Genomic DNA, 23,365 nt, shown 5'->3' with positions numbered 1-23,365 from the left:
ACGCAGCAACCCAAATGCAAGTTATTCAGCAAATTTGGCAGCGTTGCGACATTTGTAATCCAGAGGCAGCAGTCACATTATTACATGTGGCTCAGGGATGGTGACAGGACGATTTTTTATCATCAGTCAATGACTGCCCGGCACATTTGGGGGTCACCAGGTGGGAGTCCAGAGACAGACGGATGGCAGGAAGGCAGCAGTGCAAAATTGATAGAAACTGAGGTCTCTAAGTTCCCCAAAAACATCTGATGATCAGCAAATTTCAGACTGCCACTCTCCAGCCACCTTCTGATTATAAGAAACCATACAGTGGCAGCGTGGGCACTCATCCAGGGCTGTTGACAACAGCAAGGACCAGACGTCAGTCTGGGAAAACGAGGAGGTGGGATCAGAGATTTGCACCTTAAAACATGGCAACACTAAAGTTTCAAATTAAAGTAGTTTCATAAAATGTAAATGGAGTTCTCAACCTGATCTAAAGGAGCAAAATATTGAACAAAATGAGAAAGGAAGGGGTGAGTGAGATTTCTTTTTAAAAGAAAATCCATTTGACTTGAAAAATTGAAGAGAAAGGGATACAACCAGGAATACTCAGCATCCTATCAGGGCATAGAAGGGGAGCAGCCATTTTAATATCGAGCAAACATGTTTTGAGAGTTTTAAAATTATAAAAATAATATATATCTCTTAGTGACAGGAACACTTCAGGGGGAAATGGTCACTTTGTTCAATGTGTTTGCACTCCCAGGGTCAAAATTGGACTTTTTAAACAGACAAGATCATCTTGGTGGAGACGGAAGAGATTTTGCTTTTCGGAGGGGATCTTAACCAGAGACTAAATCCAAAGCCGGAATCCAAAGCTGATGTGTGAGCAGGGACTTCTGGATATTTGGAGAAAACTTAACCCTACAAGGGGAGATTATACTTCTCAACGCCCCATTCAGTATATTCAAGAATTGATTATTTTCTCATGTTTAACAGAAATTGTTTCTATTTGAGTAAATGAATAAAGAGTGAAAAGAAAACAACAACTTGGAGACTAAACGTACGTTTGTTTAATGGTCATATCAAAGAAGAAACTGAAATGGAAATTTGAGAATATAATGGAATTGAATAACAATGAAGAGGTCTCGTCGGCTGTAATGTGGGATGCATGTAAAGTCGTAATGAGGGGAAAGTTAAGACAAAACAACATATGTGAAAAACATGAAACAGCCCAAAACTGAAAACTTTAGAAGCAGGACTTAGGAAGTTGGAAAATGAAATTAGTGACATAGCAGAGATAAATGATATTCAATCACAAGAAATCCAAACAAGTCGATTTTTACCAAAGACATTAGGAGGCTGGGAGTAAATCCTCAAAACTGTTGGGATATAGGCTAAAAATCAACAAAAAAATAGGCACATTTATAGGATCAGAGACCAGCAAACAAAACTAATGAAGTACAGAACAGATGAAATTCAGAAATGCTTTGAAACTACTACCAACAATTACACTCTCAAATTTGAAATAACAACAAACCCTTGATTGATGACCTTTTGGAAAAGCTAAAATTACCCCACATAACAGAAGCACAGGATAATACACTGATATCTGAAATAACTGCAGAAAAATGGTGTTGGAGAGGGTGTGGTGCGCCTAAAGCTAATCATTTCCGTATATTCTAGGCATGCTCACTGATAATTCAATTTTGGTCTGAGATTTAAAAAGTTATAGAGACAGTCTTTCAAATGAGGCTTCCTCTCTCTTTTGAAGTGATGTATTTAGAGAAGCTCGAGCCAAAAGATTCATTGTTATGACGGATAATGAAAAAGGACTTAGTACTAAAGCTACAGGTTGTTTTTTTTTAGGTTGTTTGTTTTCTCTGGGTGTTGTTTCTTAGTTTAGTTCACTTTAAGATTGCGTTTGCTTTATCTTTCTGTGATTTTTTGGAAAACTGTGAAAAGTGTATGTAAATTACAAAAAAAAAAAGGAATCACGTCGTTTTACTTCCAGGTAGGAAAAAACTGACTAAAATAAATAATATTTCAGAAATAATTCGTTTTTTAGTATACCAAAGGTAATATTTAAAGGTTAAATATTGTCTTTTTACCTCAGCATCAGTTGTTTGTCTTACTATCTGATCCTTTTACGACACTCTATCCTTGGCAGATAAGGAAGTGTGCTGCCGGAGGTGAAAGAACTCCCCAAAGATTAAAACCCAACATCCCTTATGAACATTTTACCCATGTTTTTATAGTTGTATGTTGTAATGTCGCACTTGTACCCTCAATAAAAAGGAATAAAACAAAAGAAGTTCTCTGAGAAAAAAGTGATGGAACTTCTCTGCGGTCTGTTTTCTCCCTTGCGCTCACGAATGATTATAACTTTACATCTTCCATGGTTACCTAACTGAGTTTCTTTATCTGCTAGGTGAATTTACCTGTTGACTCGGATCGATTTGGACCAATCACTGCTTACTGAGGATTTCCGGTTCCAACATGGCGATGTCCACATTGCAAAAAAATGGCGACTCCATTGACTTTATTTCAAAGGAGTTGGAAGTAAGCCATTTTCTGTGGGTGATGTCACATTCACTCATTCTAGTTCTCATAAAGCAGATAAAGGGTAGTCAAGTCCTATAGTCAGTATACTCTATTTATCATTCACACAAAGCCCAGTTCCCATTAAAAACACATCAAAGTGCTGTACAAAAAAAACAAAACATACATATAAACATGTAATATTGATGACATAAACGAACAAAAGTCACGTCCGAAATATTAGACACTATTTTTTCACGAGGGGACCAAATGTAGGGGAAGGGCTGAGGGGAAGGGAGAAGGGAAGAATTCGGATTGGGCCTTAGCCTTGGACGCACTTAAAATACATGTGGGCAATCTCCACGTGTGGCCAACGGCAATTTCCATCAGTTTTTGTGCTGGTCGCACGTAGACATGTGGGAATAAAATCAGCCTTGTTTTAAAACATCAAACATTAAAATAAATAATTAAAGACATAGACGATGACCCAAGCTAGCATGCTACTTGCTAGCTCCCACTTTAGCACAAAATGTCACCCTTCCCAGCCCATAAAATGTGATTCCTATCCTGTGATGATTCCTCTTGGTCGGATTATTTTGTTATCAAGGTTTTTTAAATTGATTCCAAAGCATTGTGTCCGCTTTTGAGGTTCTTTGCGTACTTATTCAGATCTTCTCCGTTCTTCACTCGGGAAGACTAATTCCGCATGTCTGTCACGCTGTATGTCACGGTATATCAATGTTGTTTGCGCCCCATTGGCTGCATTATGTGCATTATTTGTCCTGACCTGACATTTTGCTTTCCTGACCCTGAATCTACTCCAACTCTGTCTGCCGCCTGCCCTGACCCACGCCTGAACTATATTATTCGAAGTCTGATCTCTGAAACTTCTATGATTGTGATTTACCTCTGCTTGCCTGACCGTGCCTTAGCTTTATGGACTTACAGTGGGGTTTGACTCCTGCTCTGCCATCTGTCCAATGAACCTGCTGCACTTGGATCCATCCGTCTGCCTGTTCGTAACACTCCTCCTTCGTCCACCTCACAGTGCCATCTGCTCACCTTAGCATCACGGGGACCAGAGCTTTCAGTCGCTCTGTGTCAGGAAACTTTTTTGTTCATTCTCAAATTTTTCTAATAGACAAATTGGATTCAATGAGAGTCAAAAACTTGCCTTTCAGAGTTTTACTTGCTTGCAAGGAGTGACAGACAAAAGTTTCACATTTACGTCTGCACACTAAAGATGCAGCTGTGATTTACCCAATAAAAATAGAAATTTGGTCACATATAAGTTAAGGAAAACATGCCATCGTTGTTACACAACGATTTTTTCCAGGAGTCTCCTCATACTTTGAGTTTGATCTTTCTCAGTGCCTCCTGCGTGGGTGTGGAGGCTGGTTCACACATCAGCTGTGTGATAGCTGCAGCCTGCATATTAACTGCTTGCTCTGTAGTTTTTCAGGAACCGAAGATCAGAAGCAGACAACACCATATTTAATATTTCCAAATAAATCCTGCACAAATTGGGGTGATACTTATTTCTCTCCATAGTTTTGCTAGAAATTTTCAGATTCTCAACTTTACCATTAAGTCTAGAGAACACTGCAGAGACTTCATAAAATCTTTGTCCAGCTTCCTTCTGCCTCCATCGGTAAATTTTTACTTCACTGTATCTACAAGCCCAGAGGACAAACCTTCTACCTAATAGTGTAGGGTGAAAGGAGTCAAATTCAATGAAGAATTTGACTTTGTCTCATAAAGGGGCACCACCTTCCGTAAGGAAGGAGAAATTACTCAATGATGAAAGTTTATCAATTTTAGCTTTAAAATTGATTAAAGAGTAATCTTCAAAATCAATCTCAACACTTCAGGAAGTAAATTCTCATCTGAAGGGACCGTATCACAAAGAAAGAACAAGATGGACAACGACTGCCTTTTTGATATTTATTAAGAGATAAGCATGAAAATATATACAAAATAAACAAAGAAAATCAATATAGTGTGTGTGTGGGTGAGAATGTGTGTGAAAGTCGGTGGATGAGCAAAGTAATGCCTCAGAACGGTTTAAGAGAACAATTGTAATCTAAAGAAAACAATTACATTAAACAGTTCAAGACTCTAGTCTGGATAAATCAAATTGGCTGTTATGACCACATCAAACCGCAACAGTTTTGCTGAGAGGGTCTCCTCACCACGGTGGCTCGAAGCTTGACTTGGACTGGACTTTCAGACGAAGCTCACCAGACAAAGGTGTTTCTCCTGAGGCCGATGAGATGAAGAAAGCAGCAGCAGCTTTGGCGCAGGGTGTAGGAGAAGGGTCAAAGACTCTTCTGGAGCTTACGACCGGATGGACTGAAGTTCTGGTGGTCATCTGGGTTTGCACAGCCAAAAGAGTGGATGGTCGTCGAAAAAGCGTGCTGGATTTAAAGTTCACTGGAGTTTAGTCTCAAAGCGGATCGTTCAATCAGTTTCAAAAATATGAAGCACAAATGGTGATGAGCTTCAAAATAGTCAAAAGAAAAATGCACGACAGTTACCAAAAAGAGATAAAGTAAATAAAAACGGTCTTGGCACAAACTTAGTTACGTGGGTTAAGTTAAAATAAAAACAAGACCAAAAAGATTGGAAGAAGTTTCCTCTTCTTCCTAGAGCTGTTCTCTGCTCAAAACCCAAACTCCAACTGAGAGTGTGCATGACCTTTTGACCTCAGAGGAGGCCTTGATTTCAGCCAATGGCTGCAGGCACACGTCTCCTGTGTATATACCAGTTTCATGTTTCTATCAATACTGTTTAAACTATTTAGGACAAAAAAAAGTTATTCCTCTTAAATGTTCTGAGCATTCACAGATGTGTGGTTTCATCAAAGTGTATTTCATGGTGAAAGTGAAGTGATGTGAAAACAAACAATCATGAAATACTTTTGTGATAAAACAAGTTTGCACAAAGTTAAAATCAAAATGAGTTTAGCTTAAACAAAGTTTAAAAATCAACATTCAAACTCTTAATGAATAAACAATCAACTATTAGAGATGTCTCAGAAAAAGATCAACTACATGTAATTCTGTTTCTTTATTGTCAAATAAAGAGGATTAAATCAAAACATGAATTGTATTCCATATCATTAACTCTTAACATGCAGTTTATCAATACATGATTAAATGTTGTCTAAACTCATATTCAGATGCAAATCACATATTCATGAACAACAAAGATTATAGTGGAAGTTTTGTCTGCTTCCTGTTGAAATCTGTGAATAAAGTTCAGTCATTTTCATGTCAAGTTATTCACATTCAACACCACAAATAACAGAACAGATGTTTAGAATCTTTATTTGGGAATAAAATAAATTTAAATTCAAAGGTTCATCTTAGCTTGTTCTGAGCTGAGTTCCTGGTCCTCCTTTGGTCCAAGGGGTCGTAAAATCATAAACCTTACATTCAAAAGAGGTCTGCAATCGATCCCTCAGTGAGTGGGACAGAAAGGATTCTTTGAAGAGCTTTTAGGATAAATCTCTGTTTCCGTAAATCCTTCATAGGAGTTGTCCAGTGGTTTCCTTATCAAGAAATAGGGCTTGGGAGGTCACAGACCTTTTGGGCTCAAGGCCTCATTTGGGCCTCTTAGCATCCAAAGAGAGGCCAGATACTCAAATGTCTTTGAATGTATTCCTGATTATAGTGGACTCGCAGTTTTTCTTTAATTTCTCATCCTTTGAGAAGTGAAAACAAGTCAGAAGGCATCGTAGCATGCTACAATATAGTGGGGTATTCATGGAAGAAAATAATTAATATATCTTTTTTTACATCTTGTCTTGACTCAAGCTGCTCTGTTCTCCCGTGAATGCAGGTATCGTGAAGTCATAAATGTTACATTTCTAAGTAGTCTGTAGTGATAACTTCAGGGAGGGTAACAGGAAATGTTCTTTGAAAACCTTTTAGGTAAATTCCTGCTTCCATAAATCCTTCATTGGAGTGGTTCAGTGTTTCTCTCATCAAGAAATACAGTTTGGGAAATAACAGACCTTTTGGGGCTTTACAGGTCACTTTTACTATACAAAGTGAAGCCATGTCTGCAGATGTGCTGATAAGATCTTCAGGAGGATCGTTCTGGCAGGAGAGTCTCTGGGTTCTGGAATGAATTCTTCATTAGAAGACTCAGAGTTTATCCTTCATTTCTCAAGGTTTGAGGAATTGAACATAGCATAAGGCCATCATTATGGATACTATAGTATTAACTGATTGTTTTAAAATAAAATTGTGTAAAACATAGTTTCTGCAGAGCAGCAGTAGTTTACTAGAAATTCACCTGTGAGTTGTAGGCCGGGCCATAAGCCAAAATCACATAGACTTCTATTAAGAAAAAAACCTCTTTCATTCTATTTTTCAGAAAAAAAACTTAACATGTTCTTGCTAATACTTTTTTCTTTTTTAAGTCATTTTCTGGCCAATCAGATGCCTTGAGGTCTCATGTTGCACGCTTGACTGACCCTCCTGAGCCTGGTTTCAAGTGGAACCAGGCACATTCACTCCAACAAGAGTGGTTGCCATAGAAAAATCGACTCAGACAACTTGAGCCAATCACTGCTTATGTGCATTGTGCGCCTCCAAGTTGTTTGTATTGAAGAAAAAAAGATGGTAACTGAATTAACTTCATATAGTTGGAGCTGGAAGTAAAACATTTTCTTCAAGTGATGTCACACTCACTTGGTCCAGTTCTCTTATACAGTCAATGGTTTGGTCATTATAATGGTAGACTTGTTTCCCATCTGTGCTTCAAGTGGTTTAATGAAACCAGATCTCAAGGTTTGTGTGTGTGTTTGTTCATGGTTGGTTTACTGTATGTTGACCTCTTTTACAGGTTCATGGTTCAAGTTCAGTTATGCTTCTTCCCTTTTTTTTTTGTTCAAATGAAACCCTCCTCTATTAATGCTCCCTGTATCCTCATACCTTTTTTTCTGCTTAGTCCCTAGCAATCCAAAAATTCTATGAAATTCTGCTAGAACATTTGTTGTTTTGTGACAACACATTTGAGGTTGCAAAGAAAAAATGGCAAAAGTGTGCACCTTTCTTATAAAGAGTAATACAACCACAGTGGCTAATAATTTAAAAAAGCTACTTGTCATTAAAGATGCTGTTTTTATCATGTTCTTGTAGCATTTTTCTGATGATAGAGGACATGTGTATAAAAAATTAAGAAAAAAAATTGCATTTCTGACAATTTCTTTCTTCGAATTGTAGTGAAATGGAAAAATTGGAAAAGCTTGTAGGTGTGACGTAGACTTACACAGCAAACCAAAAGCTTCGCTCTGCAGAAACTATGTCCTTGAAAATGACAGTTTTTTTTTTTTTTATTTAGGCTAATAATAACTAAAAGACCACTGGGGAAACTTTTAAAATCTATCAAAAAAATGATGAAGTGAGGTGAATAATGTATGAATGTTCATCTGTGCATCAGTTTCTAAAAAGGCAATAAAAACATTTTAATTTTTATCTACAAGAAAAACAAGAGAATCAGTTCAACTTTGTATGATTTTTAATAGAAAAAGTTGTTACATAAGTGTTATTATAAAAGCATTGAGCACAACATTAATGAACACGAAGAATGTAATAAAAACAACACCTCTGTCTGTAATGACACTCTCACACAAACGAGGAAAATCTAAAAAGTCCAGGAAAAACGTTCAGTAAGGACAGTCGATGAGAATAATCCACAACAGGGACTGCACAGCAGCGTCGGGAAAGCACAGCATGAGTGTGGCTGCAAAAGCCGTCAGTCCCCACCAGGTCTTTGTTAACTTTTTAGAGTTGAAGCCATATTCACAATAAACTTTTAAATGTGACAAAATATATATATATATTTATATTTATACTGTGTATTGTCAATAAAAACCAGGCAAACAAAACCTAGAAATTGAGAAGTCTAGCACCTTAACATAGCTTTATATTATCAACAAGGACACAAAGGTGCCCTAATGCTGCCTGAAGATAAAAACAGATTAAGGTCATAATATTGACAATATGTTAAAAAAAGTTTGGAGTGCTTCAAGATTACCACAGCCATTGTCTTTTACAGCAGGTAATACAACGTTCGATGATCTTCTGATGACTAATATAGCCACAACTAAATATGAAATAAAATAAAGTGTAGCAATTACTTTACAATAGCCAGTTCTGAGGACAGGAAAGTTAAATACTTGAGATGCAACTAAAGAAAAAAAATGTTTGTTATAAAGCTGTGCAATAGCCGTTAAGAATTTCCCTTTAACTCTAATATCTTTACAAGTAAAGGTTGTATGTAGTATTCTTCTTTTATTTATTGTGTCAACTCCACTTGGCCTGTCAGTATTCTCCCATTTTATCATCAATAGGAGAAAAAAGTCAACATTCAGATGTGTCCAATAGCCTGTGACTCCAAAATGATCAGATGAGAGAAAAATGTAATCAAAAACTGTCAACAAATGGAGAAATGTAACAAAAACCAATACTGGAAAATGAATCTACACTACACCTTTCAGTGTCAATTTAAGCTTAATTTCACATCAGAAAAAGGCAATGCGTGTTCGATATTATTTTCATTTAACAAATTCACTGCACTAAAATGAAAAATATGAAAATCTGTTTTGGGGATTCTAAGATCAGCGTAGGGGTCGGTCTGTGGACAAACCAAAATGATGTAAAGCTGTCCCAACACACAGACTCATGGACATGAACACAGGGAGACAGTGGGTTATTTTGAGTTTGCTCTGTATTTTACTTACTTAATACTTAAACACCGCTTTCCTGCCTAATATTTCAAGTGAAATGTGACACACGTGGACGTACAAATAAGTCATTACATCAACCTTTAAACACTTATTGAAACGGTTTGTTAGTATTTTTTTCTTTTTTCTTCAGTCTGCTGCATCAAAAGATAAAACATCGGAGAATTTTCAGTTCAAAAACACGTTTGTCTTAAATAAAAAACATGCATCGGTACATCAGACATAACTCTCAAACACTATGATACATCTGTGTGTTCAGTCCAAGACTTTGAATCAAAGCCTGCATTGCACTTGAATATTACATATGATACAACGTTGTTTGTGGTTTAGGAAAATAACAGCCTTCATGTTGTGTAGATAACACCCACAGAGTTTTTGTTTGTTTCTGGTAACTGCAGATTTGCATCGATACATTCAGTGAAAGCCGCCGACGGTGCAGCCCATCACCTCGTATTTTTCTCCCATCACTTTGCTCAGCCTCATCTTTAAGATTTGGCACTTTGGGACAGGCTCAGAGGCGTCTGCGACAGAGTCCACCTTCAATCCCTTTGCAGAGGAGCGGGGCTTGGGATGGTTCAGAACCACCACCGGTTGGTTGGGACCCGGTCTTTTCACCGGCTGGTCCTTCTTCAGCGGCATTGGATAAATAACTGTACAGTCAGTGAGGCTAGCTGCAGCTCCCTGAGGTTGGGATAGTCCAGGTTTCAGTTCTTTCTCGTTTTTTTCCCACACGCCCACCTGCACCCGCTTTAAAGAGATAGTCAAAAACTTGGAGGAGATGGCATCCTCACTGGTGCCTGTTTGCGGCGGTCCGTTTTCTGCAGTTACTGGTGGCTCCGCATGATCAGGACATTTAGATTCTTTGCTTTCTGGTGATTCTGAAGCAAAAGTTTGGGTGCTTTTAGCACTTCCTGCTGCTTCAGTCACATTTTCTTCTTTTTTAATGTGACCATCTTTATGGACCACGATAGGTGGATGTTGAATGCTCTTATCCTGCATTTCCTCTTTAACAGACTCCTGTTTTTTCTCCATCGGTAACACCTGGCAGGTGGAGGGTGTTAGTTTTATGACTGCGTTAGCGTGTTGTCCTGATGCTGCAGCCTTACATCTCTGCTCCGTGCCGTTTATTGTCGCCACGTGGCCTTGAGTTGAAGTGCAGGAAACTTGGTTTTTATCCATCACTATTCCTCGCAGAGCCATGACCAGCGGTTGCATTAATCCTTGGCCTTCCTGCGGCTGCTCGCTTAATGAAAACACAGAAGAAATCACTGGAAAGTTCTCCGTTTTTGACACGTCTCCTCTTCCCATGTCTTTAGATTTAGCCTCCTGGATCCAAGGCGACATTTTTCTGTTTGTGTGATTAGTGGGAAATGATGGTTTTATTGACGGTCTGGTGCTTAGATTCCTTGATGTCGGAAAGGTTTTTTTAGCGACGCTTTCTCTGCCGACTGCAAGTGAAGGAGGTCTCGTCTGTGGCGCTGTAATGACAGGAAGACTGGAGGGTTTAGAAACCGGCGTGCTTTGCTGGTTCAAGCATGCCACCTCTTTCCCTGGCTTGCTCTTCAGGTGTATCTGGCCTGGTTCCACCTTCACAGTGGCAGATAAGTCACAGATACTGTCAGATGCCCTCCTGGTCGGGATACTCTTGGAGTGCTCCAAAAGGGAAGTCTTTCTGTCCTCCACCAGCCTCGATAGAACACCATTTCCCAAGCTGCCTGCATGAGTTGTTGTGGAATTTGACCTGCTGACCACCTTGCTGCACATGACAGCAGGAGGGCTCGTATTATGGTTTACAGGAGCAGGTTTGATTAGTCTGAACCCACCGTTTCCTTCCCTGACAGGATTGAGCAGACTTTTGGAAACTTTGTTTGGGATGACAGCCTCCAGGTTAATTATTTCCGGCGACGTTCTTTTCAATCCACTTGTTTCTTTGGCGACTGGATTCGGAAGTTTGTTGGGAACACTGACTGGGATGACAGCTGGACGCTCCATGCTGATTTCACACGGTTTCCTGTTGACTGTGCACGTGCCCATGCTGACAGACCGCGACGTATTTGGAAGGTGCAGCGTAGACGATGGTGGTTTTTCTGGTAAACTATTATGTGAAGCTGCAGTTCTTGTTTCCTTAATAACAGACTCATTATCTTGCTTAGAGACGAGCCTCAGCTTTAGCTCCTTTGTCCCGTTGACCGTCTTCACTTCCATGAGTTCAACCAGGCAGCCTGCAGGTATCGACACTTCCTCGGGCAGAGAAACCGTTAGCGCCCTGTTGTGCTGAGTGAGTCCCTGCAAGGCCGACTTGTGTTCGATGTTGCCATTAACAACACTTGGCACATTTGTGTTAAGTGTTTTCCCTCTTTGTTCATCCTTTCTGACAGCAGGTGTGATTGGGATAGGTACTGATGCATGGGCAACAAGGGGAAGCGGTGACCGATCAGCAGTTGATGCGCTCGTTAAGGCACTGGGGACAGAACCCAGGGAGGTTTTTGTCATACCGGGCCTACCGGGTCCTTGGTTAATGTTTTTGGAGTGTAACCGTTCAATGTGCTTCATAAGGCATCGCCTCCTCATGTATCCCTGTCCGCAGTGTGGACATTTCAGTGGGAACTTTGAAGTATGCTGCTGCAGGTGTTCACTTAGCTCCGCCTCACTGCCGTACACATGGTTGCAAACAAAACAGTAAAACCTGGTTCCCGCGTGCTCCATCACGTGCTTTTTAAACACTGCAGCATCAGTCGAGGCAAAACCACACTTCTCACAGTACATCACGTTTGAGGTGCTCAGCAGCCGGTCCAACGCCAGGTTAGGGTGCCCGCCGTTCAAAGATGACTGCACGCTTTGATAGCTGACAGGCTTCATGGTGAAAGGCAAATTCACCTGGTTATACTACAAAGCACACATCCATCTTCAATTAATTCCCAGGGTTGGTTCATCTGAAGAGCCGTCTCACATGAAGTGGAGGGAGTGCACTTCAGGCATCCACCTGAGGAAGGGAGAGAGGACAGGAGTCAGCAGGGGTGAGTGAATCCTGCAGACCACAGAGCATCAAGAAGAGGCCCGCTAAGCCCCTCCCCCTCACTCACAGCTCGTCCAGCCTTTTTCCCCCCCCCGACGGTGGATTTTTTTATTTTAAAAAACGTTAATCATGCCCACAAAACTAATAAATAAATGCATCTGAAAAATAAAAATCCGTTACCTAAGTCGGCATCCTGAAGCTCCGTTCCCGAGCTGTCTCCCTGAACGGCTGGAGGAGGCCTTGAATGCCAAGGAGGATCTCGGAGACGACGGTTTGTTTTTTCCTATGTTTAGGTTAAAAAATGACTCCAATGTCGTACTTTCTAGCGACTAAATGAAACGAAACGGAGGTTTTTGTCTATTAAATAATCTCTGACTAGATGAATACCATGTAATTCACCTTATTTTCACGTGATAACGGAGCTTATGAACGCAGCAAATCAGACCGCTTCAGGTTAGCTTGTCGTTAGCTGACTATTGATAGCTTCCGTGCGGTGTTCCGGAAAGCAACTGTGCTTTTCGAAATAAAAGCACGGTCAGATAGACGGGTGGATGCAATTACAACTATTGTGAGTGGGAGGGTAGACAGAGTGCTGTACAGACATCGTGTTTTAAAACGACGAATCGGAAATAAATCATGTAAAATTAATATATAGCTTCACCCTTACAGGTATAACAACTTTAACTCCACAAGTGCTGTTTTCTATTTTCAACAACGTATGTAAACTGTGAATGTTTTAATCATTCTATTTCCAAATATAATGTCACATTTTTAGTAATTAATTAACGTTTTGCTCCCAAAAAACTTTTCTGTATGTTCACATGTCTCTGGTAATTGTCTTATTGTGAAGGGCTGAACAGGAAACGGAAATCTAGACATTTTTGTTTTGACAGAAAAACAGGGCGAACTGTTCGTTCAATTCTCGAAGAAACGCCACGCAAACCTCGTATTCACCCACCATTAATCTACGTGAGTATTCCTATTTGATACGAAAATAGCGAAATGCCCCGGACCCAAACGATATACAACCCCAGAAAAACACGACAACTTTCAGTGTTACACACCGGTTTACGAACGCCTGGCCGCCCTGTCACAGTTTGTTTTGGCTCAAAAAAATAGGGTCATTTTTTTACGCAGAGGTCATTGTACAGCTAATGCCACAGGAAGTGATTTCATGCTTTTGTGTTTAGGGGGCATATAATTAACCCCCGTGCCTGACGGACCGCGAGTGTTGTGTGACAGACATCAACAACCAAGCGTTGGGTGATATGTCATAAAACATCATGCTTCTGAAAAAAATCTGCAGGTTACTTCCTTCTGTTTCGCTGTCTTTGCCAAGGTGAGTCTAACGGGATCGACCTAATCTTCACAGATTATTCGTCGATACTAACTTTAGTGTACTAAAAGTAGCAGATTAGTTCAATTTAATGGGTTTGTTTTCTCCCCGCGTGCGTTAGTTGTGTTTTGACAGGATAGATCTGCTAAAATCAACATTAGCTTAAGTTTAATAGAGTTATTACTACAAATTTCTGTTGTTGTTGTCGTAGTGCATGTGAGCACCACCGTGACCATTCTAACAGTCTGTTTCTGGGATGTGCACGCTTTTGTTGCCAGTCACAATGACTCGGCACTGGCCTGCACGTGACCCTCCCTCTTCAGTTTGGGTCGGCCCACGCGCCTCCGCCGCTTCCTGGTTAGGATTTTATCAATCCAGCTCCAAGAAAGTTTTTCTTTTTCTTTTTCTCGTCTTGATTCAGACTCAGAATCCTCCGCCGCAGCATGGCCTCGGATTCCGACGCGACCCGCTTCGACTTCCTAGTGATCGGCGGCGGGTCTGGAGGTCTGGCCGGTGCTCGGCGCGCGGCGGAGCTCGGGGCCAACGCCGCCGTGATCGAGAGTCACAAACTCGGAGGTACCTGCGTGAGTAAAACATATGCTTACATGCAGCACACACACACATACACAGTTGTCGTGCATATTTAGAAGTTAACATGAAGAAACTTGACAGCAGGTTAAAAAACATACATGTGGAATGGATCTCATTTATACAAATAAATATGGTCAGGATATCTGGCACGGGAAAGCTCACTGTTTTTTTTTTTTTTTACACCTGGCTTGTTAAAAAGTCTAGATAATCTGAAAAAAGGCTGTTACAAAGTTTCCTAGTCTTCTCATGAGTGGACTTCTCCAAAAGGCCACTTCAAGGTCCATTCCTGCAGAACACAGAAATGAAAGATCTCAACAGTCATGCCTCAGAACCTTCAAGTTGTTGAGGCTCCTGGGGAGCAAACAGGTCACCAGCACATCAGGATGATGGAGAACACTCCCAATCTAGACTCACAAGTTGCAGAAAATAACCACAGGAACATTTTACAGAGTTATTTTTCTCCTGATAGCAGTTTTTTTGTGGCTTGAAAGGGTAACCAAACCCCAAATTAATATATTTTTTTTAGCTTTTGACCTTAAAGGTGCTGTCTGTAGGTCATTGCCATTTTTTTAATAAATGAAAATAGCTGGCACAAACAATTATTTTAATAGTCGACTATTTTTTACGACTATTAAAATGTCGGAATAAATAGATAAGTTGGATAAAATATCCTAAAAAACAAAAAAGTCTAAATTACCCAAAATAGCTAACATGCTGCTGAAATGTTTAAAGATCTTTTAATTCGTATATTGTAACAGCATCCTCAGTTTTGTGTTTTCCTGATTCACATCAACTTGATTAAAGAAATAATCACATTAAAGCACAATTTTCATCCCAGTGGGCCTCTAAATTATTGTCATACTGATACGCCATGTGTCTTTAAACTTTAGCATGCACTTAGACACTTTTGTGGGGAAATGTGTTGATCTAATGGGCTTTTTCTCAATTTCTCAGGTTAACGTTGGCTGTGTTCCTAAAAAGGTGCAGTTTTCTTTTATTCTTGTAGCTTCTCAAATATTCAAAAAATAGGATGAAGAGTTTTAAAAAATATGCATAAAAAATTTCTGAGTTTTTGTATTCTTTTCTTCAGGTTATGTGGAATGCAGCTGTCCATGCAGAGTATCTACACGACCACTGTGACTACGGCTTTGAGACTACAAGTGTCCGTTTTAGCTGGGAGTGAGTGTCTAAATGAGCGTCTAAATGAGCTCTTTCAAAAGTTGTTACAGCAATTCCTTCAGGAAGCGGTGTTCAAATCCGAAGACCGTGTTTCTCCACTTTTACCCAATTCTCTATCTTTGCACAAGTCATTGTTGAGTCACCGTAACTGTTAAGAATGCACTTTTAAAGGAGCGGTTCTTGACTTTCCAGCCGGCCTAAGACTCCTCAAGGCGTGTCAGTGTAGACTGAGATTTTGACCCAACAAAGGAAGCAGTCAGTCACATTTGCAGCTCAACATTTAGACCAGGGGTGTCAAACTCAATCGCACAAGCGGCCAAAATCCAAAGCACACCTTAGGTCGCAGGCCAAACAGAATAAACATTTATTGAACACTCTAAAACTACATTTTTAAACTTTAAAACTGTAACATTTTAACATCATTATAAACTAGATATATAGCATTACCTGTGATAGTGCGATAGTGCTGGAGTGAATGCTGTAAGCTGAGGATGCTAGTGCTGATAACTGAAGATGCTGAAATTGATAGCTGAAAACTCTGAAGTTAATAGCTGAAAATGCTGAAGTTGATAGCTGAAAATGCTGAAGTTAATAGCTGAAAACGCTGAAGTTGATAGCCAACTAAAATATGAACTAAATGCCAAATTAGCCTAAAAACATAGGTTAAGCAACACAGCTAGCATGTAGCTGAAAAAATAGCTAAACTTCAAAATATCCTAAAAATCAGAAAGAAGGCTATATTAGCCAAAAGAGCTTGAGTGTAAATATTAGCCTAACTCCAAAACAGCACGAAAACTTAAAAAAGTCTAAATTACCCAAAACAGCACGCATGTAGTTTAAGTATAAGGTAAACTCCAAAATAGCCTAAAAGATCTTACTAAATGCCAAATTAGTCCAAAAGCTAGCAGAATGACAATTTTTAAAACTTTAAAATGAACTTTTGAACATTACTGTGTATAAAAACAGACAGGGATAATATTCCATTGTTGAATGTATATATTTTATAATCCTTACAGCCTTTGGTTGTTATTCTTGTTAAGGGTACTGCACTGTGCTGGAAGGATTCTTTTGTTTTTCTTAACATGCCACTTGGAGAAGATACAGAAGTGTGGGAACTGGATAAGGACTTCTCGCACTGAGGTTCCCACATCTGCAAAAATATTTTATGGTTGACTGTTGAAAAGTCTAATAAATGAAGGGGCACTCCAAAATAGCGGCAGATTTGGTGTCGCCGATCAAACCGACATAAGTCTGCTGGAGAGAAAATCTTAGTCTGGCCTAGTGTCTGCTTCTTTAATTCTTCAGAAATTACTTTGACATCCAGAATAAATCAACTTTAACCTTAAATAATATTTTACTCTCTATTAAAAATATATTCTTTCAAAATTATAGTTAAAAATAAGCACAAGTTTATATCGGTCCATTAAAAACAATAAAAAAAAAAAGATCTGGATCCGGCCCCCGGGCCTTGACTTTGACGTGTGTGATTTAAAGGGGCCACCTTTAAAAACCTGGGACGAAACTGACAAATGCATCTATTTTAAAGCTTGTTTTATATTTAATTTTCATGGAATGAAAGAGGAGATTAACCATTTAACACCGTAGCTTTCGCAGGCGACAGCAAGTAACCGACTCCTCCAACTATCGTATTTCTTTGACCAGTTAACATAATTCTAGTGGATTATGAAGCTAAAAAAATGCAACACACAGTTGCACACAGTAGTATATTGTTGTATATCAGAACAAAGCTACTTTTCTCTACTTCATCCAATGGAACTATGTTAATTCCAGAAACAGTTAAAGAGTTACTGAAATTTAAAGGAGCTAATGCTAGTATTACGATTCATTCATTATTACTATTCATAAAGAAACACTTTGGAAATATCTTTAATACTTTTCAAATACTCAAGATACAAAGCTAAACAAGTGTTCGTCAACTTAGGTTTAGTATAAATTCACGAATGCTTTGTGGGTGGAAGTGGAGCATTCCAGAGTCTTTAGATCAAAAATGACAAACATTTTTGGTCCCGCTTACAAGTTGTTTCTGTTTTTTTATCTTGCAGAGCTCTTAAAGCCAAAAGGGATGCATATATAGCCCATCTAAATCGCATTTATCGCAACAATCTAGACAAGGTTTGTTCACGTTTCTTTGTTTAATCACAGAATTTGTTCTTTTCCTTTTTTCTCCTTCAAGTGACGAGCTTTATCATTATTATGAATCCTTTATATATGTATATATTTCCTTTCCAGGCTAAAGTCACCTTCATTCAAGGCTATGCCAGGTTCACAGACGACGCTGAGCCCACTGTGGAGGTCAACGGGAAAAAATACACGGCGCCTCACATCCTCATCTCCACTGGAGGGCAGCCTTCTGTTCTGAGTGATGAGGAAGTTCCAGGTAAACCACGAGTGGGACTTTAGATTTATTTATTTATACCAAGCGGTAGCAAACTCAACAAATCCTTTATTTGTTTGGTCATTCCAGGGGCAAGCCTGGGCATCAACAGTGATGGCTTTTTTGAACTGGAGACCCTCCCAAAGTGAGATTTCTATTCATTCTGAGTTGTATCTTTCAACGTCAGTCTGATTGGACCTCCTCTCCCTGACAGGCGCAGCGTGATTGTGGGTGCTGGTTATATTGCCGTGGAAATGGCTGGCATTCTTTGCACCCTGGGCTCCAAAACCTCCCTCATTATCCGGCAGACGGGAGTAAGAAGCAGAGAGCGGTGGAGCAGGGTTCTGTTTCTGCGAGCAATGAAGTAACATGTCTCTCTGAAATCACCTTCTCTCTGTAGGTTTTGAGAAACTTCGACACCCTCATAAGCGCAAACTGCACCAAAGAAATCCAAAACAACGGCATCGATTTGTGGAAGAACTCTCAGGTGAAGTCTGTGTGCAAAACGGAGAAAGGCCTGGAGGTGACCATCGTCACCAAAGACCCGGACGCCAAGAACGACGAGAAGATCAGCGTCATCGAGGAGGTGGACTGTCTTCTGTGGGCCATCGGGAGGCAACCCAACACGGCTGGGCTGAACATCGGCGCCATGGTAACAGTCTGCTTGCATCCCTTCAGAATATTTTTTACATTTACTAGTCGGTAAACCTCTAAAATACACACTTAGATGAACACCCACATTATTTGTTTTATTAATTTGTAAGATTTACTCTACAAATGCAGCCCAATAATTTAGAACTTGGTTTTGTCCGATTTTAACCCTTCTATTCTTTTGTATCTTCATTTAGCTTTTGGGTTCAAGTTCATCTACATTTTTAGAGCCGTTTGCTGCAACAGAGCAGCATAAGCGAAAAATGACAAATTAATATAATAAAACAGTCGTAAAAGTATTTGGAAAAAAGTAGAATGTTTATGAGAACAATCGTGAAGTCATGAGGGGAAAAAGTGAGCATTTTACAAGATTAATCTGTCAAAGTAGCAGAAAAAGTAGTAATTTTACAAGTAAAAAGAAATAAAGTTAAAAGAAATAAAGTTGATTGTGGACTTTTTCTCATAATTTTACAACCCTATTTTCATAACATTTTTGACTTAATTGCATAATTATTACTTTATTCTTGCAAAATTAATACTTTTTCTCATTATTTTACAGCTTTATTCTCATACAAATAATTAGATTTTTTATGGTGGCCCTAATACTTTGCGGTAGCTTGCAGTTTCTGTGGCTCCTACTCAACCTCTGACTTTCTTTTCACATGACTCCATAATGTCTGCTGCTAGCAGCATGTGAGCTTCAGAAACGGGTGCAGAGATTCCTGCTGTCTGATCTGAGTCAAGTTCAGCCAGACTTTGAGAGGATTATTCTGGATTCACGACAAATTGAACGGCAACAAAGGGCCCAAGAACTTAAGGGACATCAACAAATGTCTCTTTTGGTTTTGAACTATAAAAGCCACTAACAAATGTCTTAAAAACTGAAACCCATCAGAGATGAGAGGAGGTTTTCTGTGCTCTAATTCATATTTGATCACATGTATTCTGTGACAGTCACTGGTTTAGGCTGCAGATTTCTTCTTGCCCCTCACTTCCTTTCCATTGGATTAGGACAAGAATTGAAGCGATCCTTTCCTAATGATCCTTTGGTTTTGTTAACTTAGATAAACATCTAGTATAGCAAATGTTTAGATAAAAATTAAAGACCCATTTCTGCCTTGATATGAGGTTTGAGTTTTCTCTTATTTGATGCCAACTCTGCAGGGTGTGGATACGGATGAAAGAGGACACATCATCGTGGACGACTTCCAGAACACCACTCGATCTGGCATCTACGCTGTGGGAGATGTTTGCGGCAAAGCTCTTCTCACACCTGGTAGGACGGACTGTGACCGACAGAAACCTTGAGAGAAACAAGTTCATGCTAACTTCTGTCTCTAATTATAACACAAATCCCTAAAGTATTGTATAGATTTGTATTAGTTGAATGATTAGCATTGTATTTTTTTCTTTTTCATCAAATTGATGTTAGACAAATGGACCACAAAACTTTGGTTGAAGCTCAGACCTGGATAAAAAAACAAACTCCGCCCATTACATGATGTACATTTCTTAACTTTTAACACCAGAGCTTTAGCTTTAGTGTTCTTTGAGTTGCAATAACTCTTCAACCATTTATGAAAGTAATTCCAGTGGGTTCTGAAGTGGAGAAAAGTGTTGAATATGGGCGCAAAACTACTTTTCTTGGCTCCAGAATCTGTGGGAGTTGTGTTAATTACTGTTGAAGAGTTGCTGTAGTTCTAAAAGGGTGCAACATATCACCTGGAACAGCTCCAGAATTAAAGGGTTCATTGTGGTCAATCCACAACAGGATTGTAAAAATCACCAAACGCTTTTTCTCAAGTTACTCACTCCGTTAAAAATAAAAACTTCCACAAAATTTAGAGACATTTTTATAAAAATACTTCACCTAAATAGTAATTTTCTGTTTACAAATGAATCACAGGTCCCAAGCACAATGCCCCTATGTGAAATTGGTTGCTAAGGAGATCCTCTAACTTTAGTGTTGTGGCACTAGGAAAGCATTAAACAGGCAAATACGATTGCAGTTGCTGTGCGGGGTTTTTTTAAGCTCTTTTCAGTTCCAACTTTCAATCAAAGTTTTATGTAAATTTGGCAGGAGACAGAACACAGGAGATTGACATGGTCAACAGCCAATCAGGACGCAGAACACAGTGTGCTGTTAAAACAAAAAGCATGCATCATTGCAATAAAAAATATCCACCCCAAAAAGTGAACTTCAAAACTATGTGGAACACTGAATGCTGTAGTGTCTTGTAAACACACAAAATATTGTCCCCATATTTCTACATTTTAGTTTGCGTTTTTACACTTTTTAAGTAATTTTCAAGGATGTTTTATTTTTTGATGGAAACATGTCTTTTATGGGTTCAGCTTTTATTCATTGGTCAAGTGCCACTATTCTAATTTTGTCATACATATTTCCTGTTATAAATGTCCATGAATTTCGCTAATGCCACGTGCACACTGGGCTTGTGACGCACATTGCCGGGGGTGGTAGCTTTAGCGTTGCCAGGCGTGATAGCTTTAGCGTTGCCGGGGGTGATAGCTTTAGCGTTGCCGGGGGTGATAGCTTTAGCGTTGCCGGGGGTGATAGCTTTAGCGTTGCCGGGGGTGGTAGCTTTAGCGGTGCCGGGGTTGGTAGCTTTAGTGTTGCAGGGGGTGGTAGCTTTAGTGGTAACTTTAGCATTGCCGGGGGTTGGTAGCTTTAGCGGTGCCGGGGGTGGTAGCTTTAGTGTTGCAGGGGGTGGCAGCTTAAGCGGTCTTGGGGGTGGTAGCTTTATATCATGGAAACAACCTCATATTCTGATGATTTTTTTTTTCCAATTAATTTGTCAGGATGTTACTGTGGCATTTCTTCATTTGACGTTTTTCATCTTTTGAACAATTAGGAAGGCTTTTGCAGCAAAGACCATTTTCTTTAAAGATTGTTTATGTTTCTTGTTGGGATAGTGGCCATTGCTGCAGGCAGAAAGCTGGCACACAGACTGTTTGAGGGCAAGAAGGATTCCAAGTTGGACTACTCCTGCATTCCCACAGTGGTGTTCAGTCACCCGCCCATCGGTACGGTGGGCCTCACAGAGGGTGAGTTCAAGGCCTTTATCTGTTAAGAGGCTGCTAAGAAAAGCTGTTTTTATTTGTGTTGCTCACCAGACCTTTTATCCTACTTATCTCACAGAGGAGGCTGTCAAATCCAAAGGAAAGGAGAACGTAAAAATTTATAAGACCTCTTTTACTCCGATGTATCATTCCATCACGCGCAGGAAGAGTCAGTGTATCATGAAGCTGGTGTGTGTGGGCAAGGAGGAGAAGGTAGGAGCTACTAAAAATAAAGATTTTTACAATTCTGCACACATTCTGCATCATTTCTTTGTGTCTGATGTCTTCAGGTGGTGGGTCTGCACATGCAGGGCCTCGGCTGTGATGAGATGCTGCAGGGGTTTGCCGTCGCCATCAAAATGGGCGCCACAAAAGAAGACTTTGACAAAACCGTCGCCATCCACCCCACCTCGTCCGAGGAGTTTGTGACGATGCGTTAAATACAATCTCCCCACTCCCCCGTTTCCTTTATCAGCAAAGACAAACACAGCAGGAAAGAGTCACCTCACATAAGCTTGACTACTTGCTTTATGAAACGAATTGCACACTTCCATTTCCTCTCATTTAAGTGACCTTTTTTGTATCAATTGTTTTTTTCTACTTTATCTCTACATGGACCAAGAGCAAAGTATGGTCCTCTTAGACTTTACTGTGGGTCTTGAGTCTTGATTGTACACTCTGGATTCCATTTTAATGATTCAAATGGAAGTGATGATTCTTCAGGAATTGTTAGGAGATTGCTTAGGGGGGTCAGGTAACCTCTCTCCTTGTGTTTGTGTTTGACTTGTCAGTCATTTGTTAAATGATCTTAAAAACACTGATGCTTTTTTAGGCACCAATTTATTACCAATGCAAAAGTTATAACATATATTGTGTTAAATTCTAATAAAGCGACAGCTTTTTCTTAACTGTTGGATTTTTTTTCTGTTTTTCTTAATAATGACATTCTCTGATTACATCTGTTTGAAAGTTCATGAATTGCGTGTCTTAACATCTATGTGGTCAACATTAAATAAGATGCTGAATTGAAAAATTCCTAATTGGCTTAAAAAAAAGTAATTTTACCAATTATTTGCACTTTTAAATGTTCTTTTGGGATTTTTTATGATACCTTGCAGAAGTTGGATACCTTTGCCATCCTAAAGAAGAATTTGGGTGTTGGGTGGGTATTTTCTTTCATAAACTGAGTTTGTCTTTTGTTTCAACTCAAGATATGGAGTAAATATATTTTCAGGAGATCATTGTAGTTTTAAGGATTAAATTTTAGGTAGGACCAGGACAGTAGATGGTTGGTCTTTTACCATCCCTCTAAAAGATGATCACAAAGTAATGGTGTAAATGGAGAAACAAGACTGACTGCATCTCAGATGTAAACATTAAGTAAAGGGGGAAACGATAACCTCAAGAGGAGCTGGTGTTCATTTTGACAAGAACTAAGATTTTGGTGTTTTAAAGTAATACAAATTATTTTTTAATGTACTTGTTGGTGTCAAGTTGTTTTTGTGATTTAAAAAAAAAAATTGGTCAGTTGTCAGGGTGCTTGGATTTTTAAATTTTCCCAATAATTAAAGACTTTTTATTTCATATATATATATATATATATATATATAAACAAGTGCAGTCAAAGGAACATTTTCACCTTGAATCAAGGTAATTCTTGAATCTATTTCAAGTTTCTACAATATTTAAAGGGAAGGGGTAGAGGACTCTGCTTACAAATGAGAAAAAAACACTTTAGTGTAAATTTAGTAAACATGAATTTAGACGACATGGGGCTTTAAAGTCGTATTACTGACTTTTACTTGACATATAAAAAACTTTCAGAAAATCTATTAC

General features: G+C 39.3%; 2 protein-coding genes across 6 annotated transcripts; one reads left to right on the top strand and one right to left on the bottom strand.

Moving 5' to 3' along the window:
• Positions 1-8,034: 8,034 nt before the first annotated feature.
• Positions 8,035-12,619, bottom strand: LOC112153228 (zinc finger E-box-binding homeobox 1). Its single transcript, XM_024283256.2, has 2 exons — positions 12,477-12,619; positions 8,035-12,263 (listed from the first exon to the last, which is right to left on the bottom strand). The coding sequence occupies exon 2, from the start codon at positions 12,137-12,139 to the stop codon at positions 9,695-9,697; it is 2,445 nt and encodes an 814-aa protein (XP_024139024.1). The 5' UTR covers positions 12,140-12,263; positions 12,477-12,619; the 3' UTR covers positions 8,035-9,694.
• Positions 12,458-22,437, top strand: gsr (glutathione reductase). 5 transcript variants are annotated; one of them, XM_024283257.2, is made up of 14 exons: positions 13,177-13,265; positions 13,487-13,635; positions 14,054-14,216; positions 15,178-15,204; positions 15,314-15,402; positions 17,466-17,535; positions 17,653-17,800; positions 17,888-17,942; positions 18,012-18,111; positions 18,198-18,449; positions 19,613-19,724; positions 21,383-21,514; positions 21,609-21,742; positions 21,820-22,420. In XM_024283257.2, exons 2-14 carry the CDS (start codon positions 13,580-13,582, stop codon positions 21,967-21,969), a joined length of 1,488 nt encoding a protein of 495 aa, XP_024139025.1. In that variant the 5' UTR covers positions 13,177-13,265; positions 13,487-13,579; the 3' UTR covers positions 21,970-22,420. The 5 variants fall into 5 exon arrangements, with proteins under 5 accessions (XP_024139029.1, XP_024139028.1, XP_024139025.1 ...); XM_024283261.2 differs by lacking the exons at positions 13,177-13,265; positions 13,487-13,635 and adding an exon at positions 12,458-12,567; XM_024283260.2 differs by lacking the exon at positions 13,487-13,635 and having other exon boundaries at positions 13,168-13,265.
• The last annotated feature ends 928 nt before the right edge of the window (positions 22,438-23,365 follow it).

Source organism: Oryzias melastigma, linkage group LG10 (assembly GCF_002922805.2).
Source record: "Oryzias melastigma strain HK-1 linkage group LG10, ASM292280v2, whole genome shotgun sequence".
Classification (NCBI taxonomy): domain Eukaryota; kingdom Metazoa; phylum Chordata; class Actinopteri; order Beloniformes; family Adrianichthyidae; genus Oryzias; species Oryzias melastigma.
This window is presented reverse-complemented; position numbering and strand designations above follow the sequence as displayed.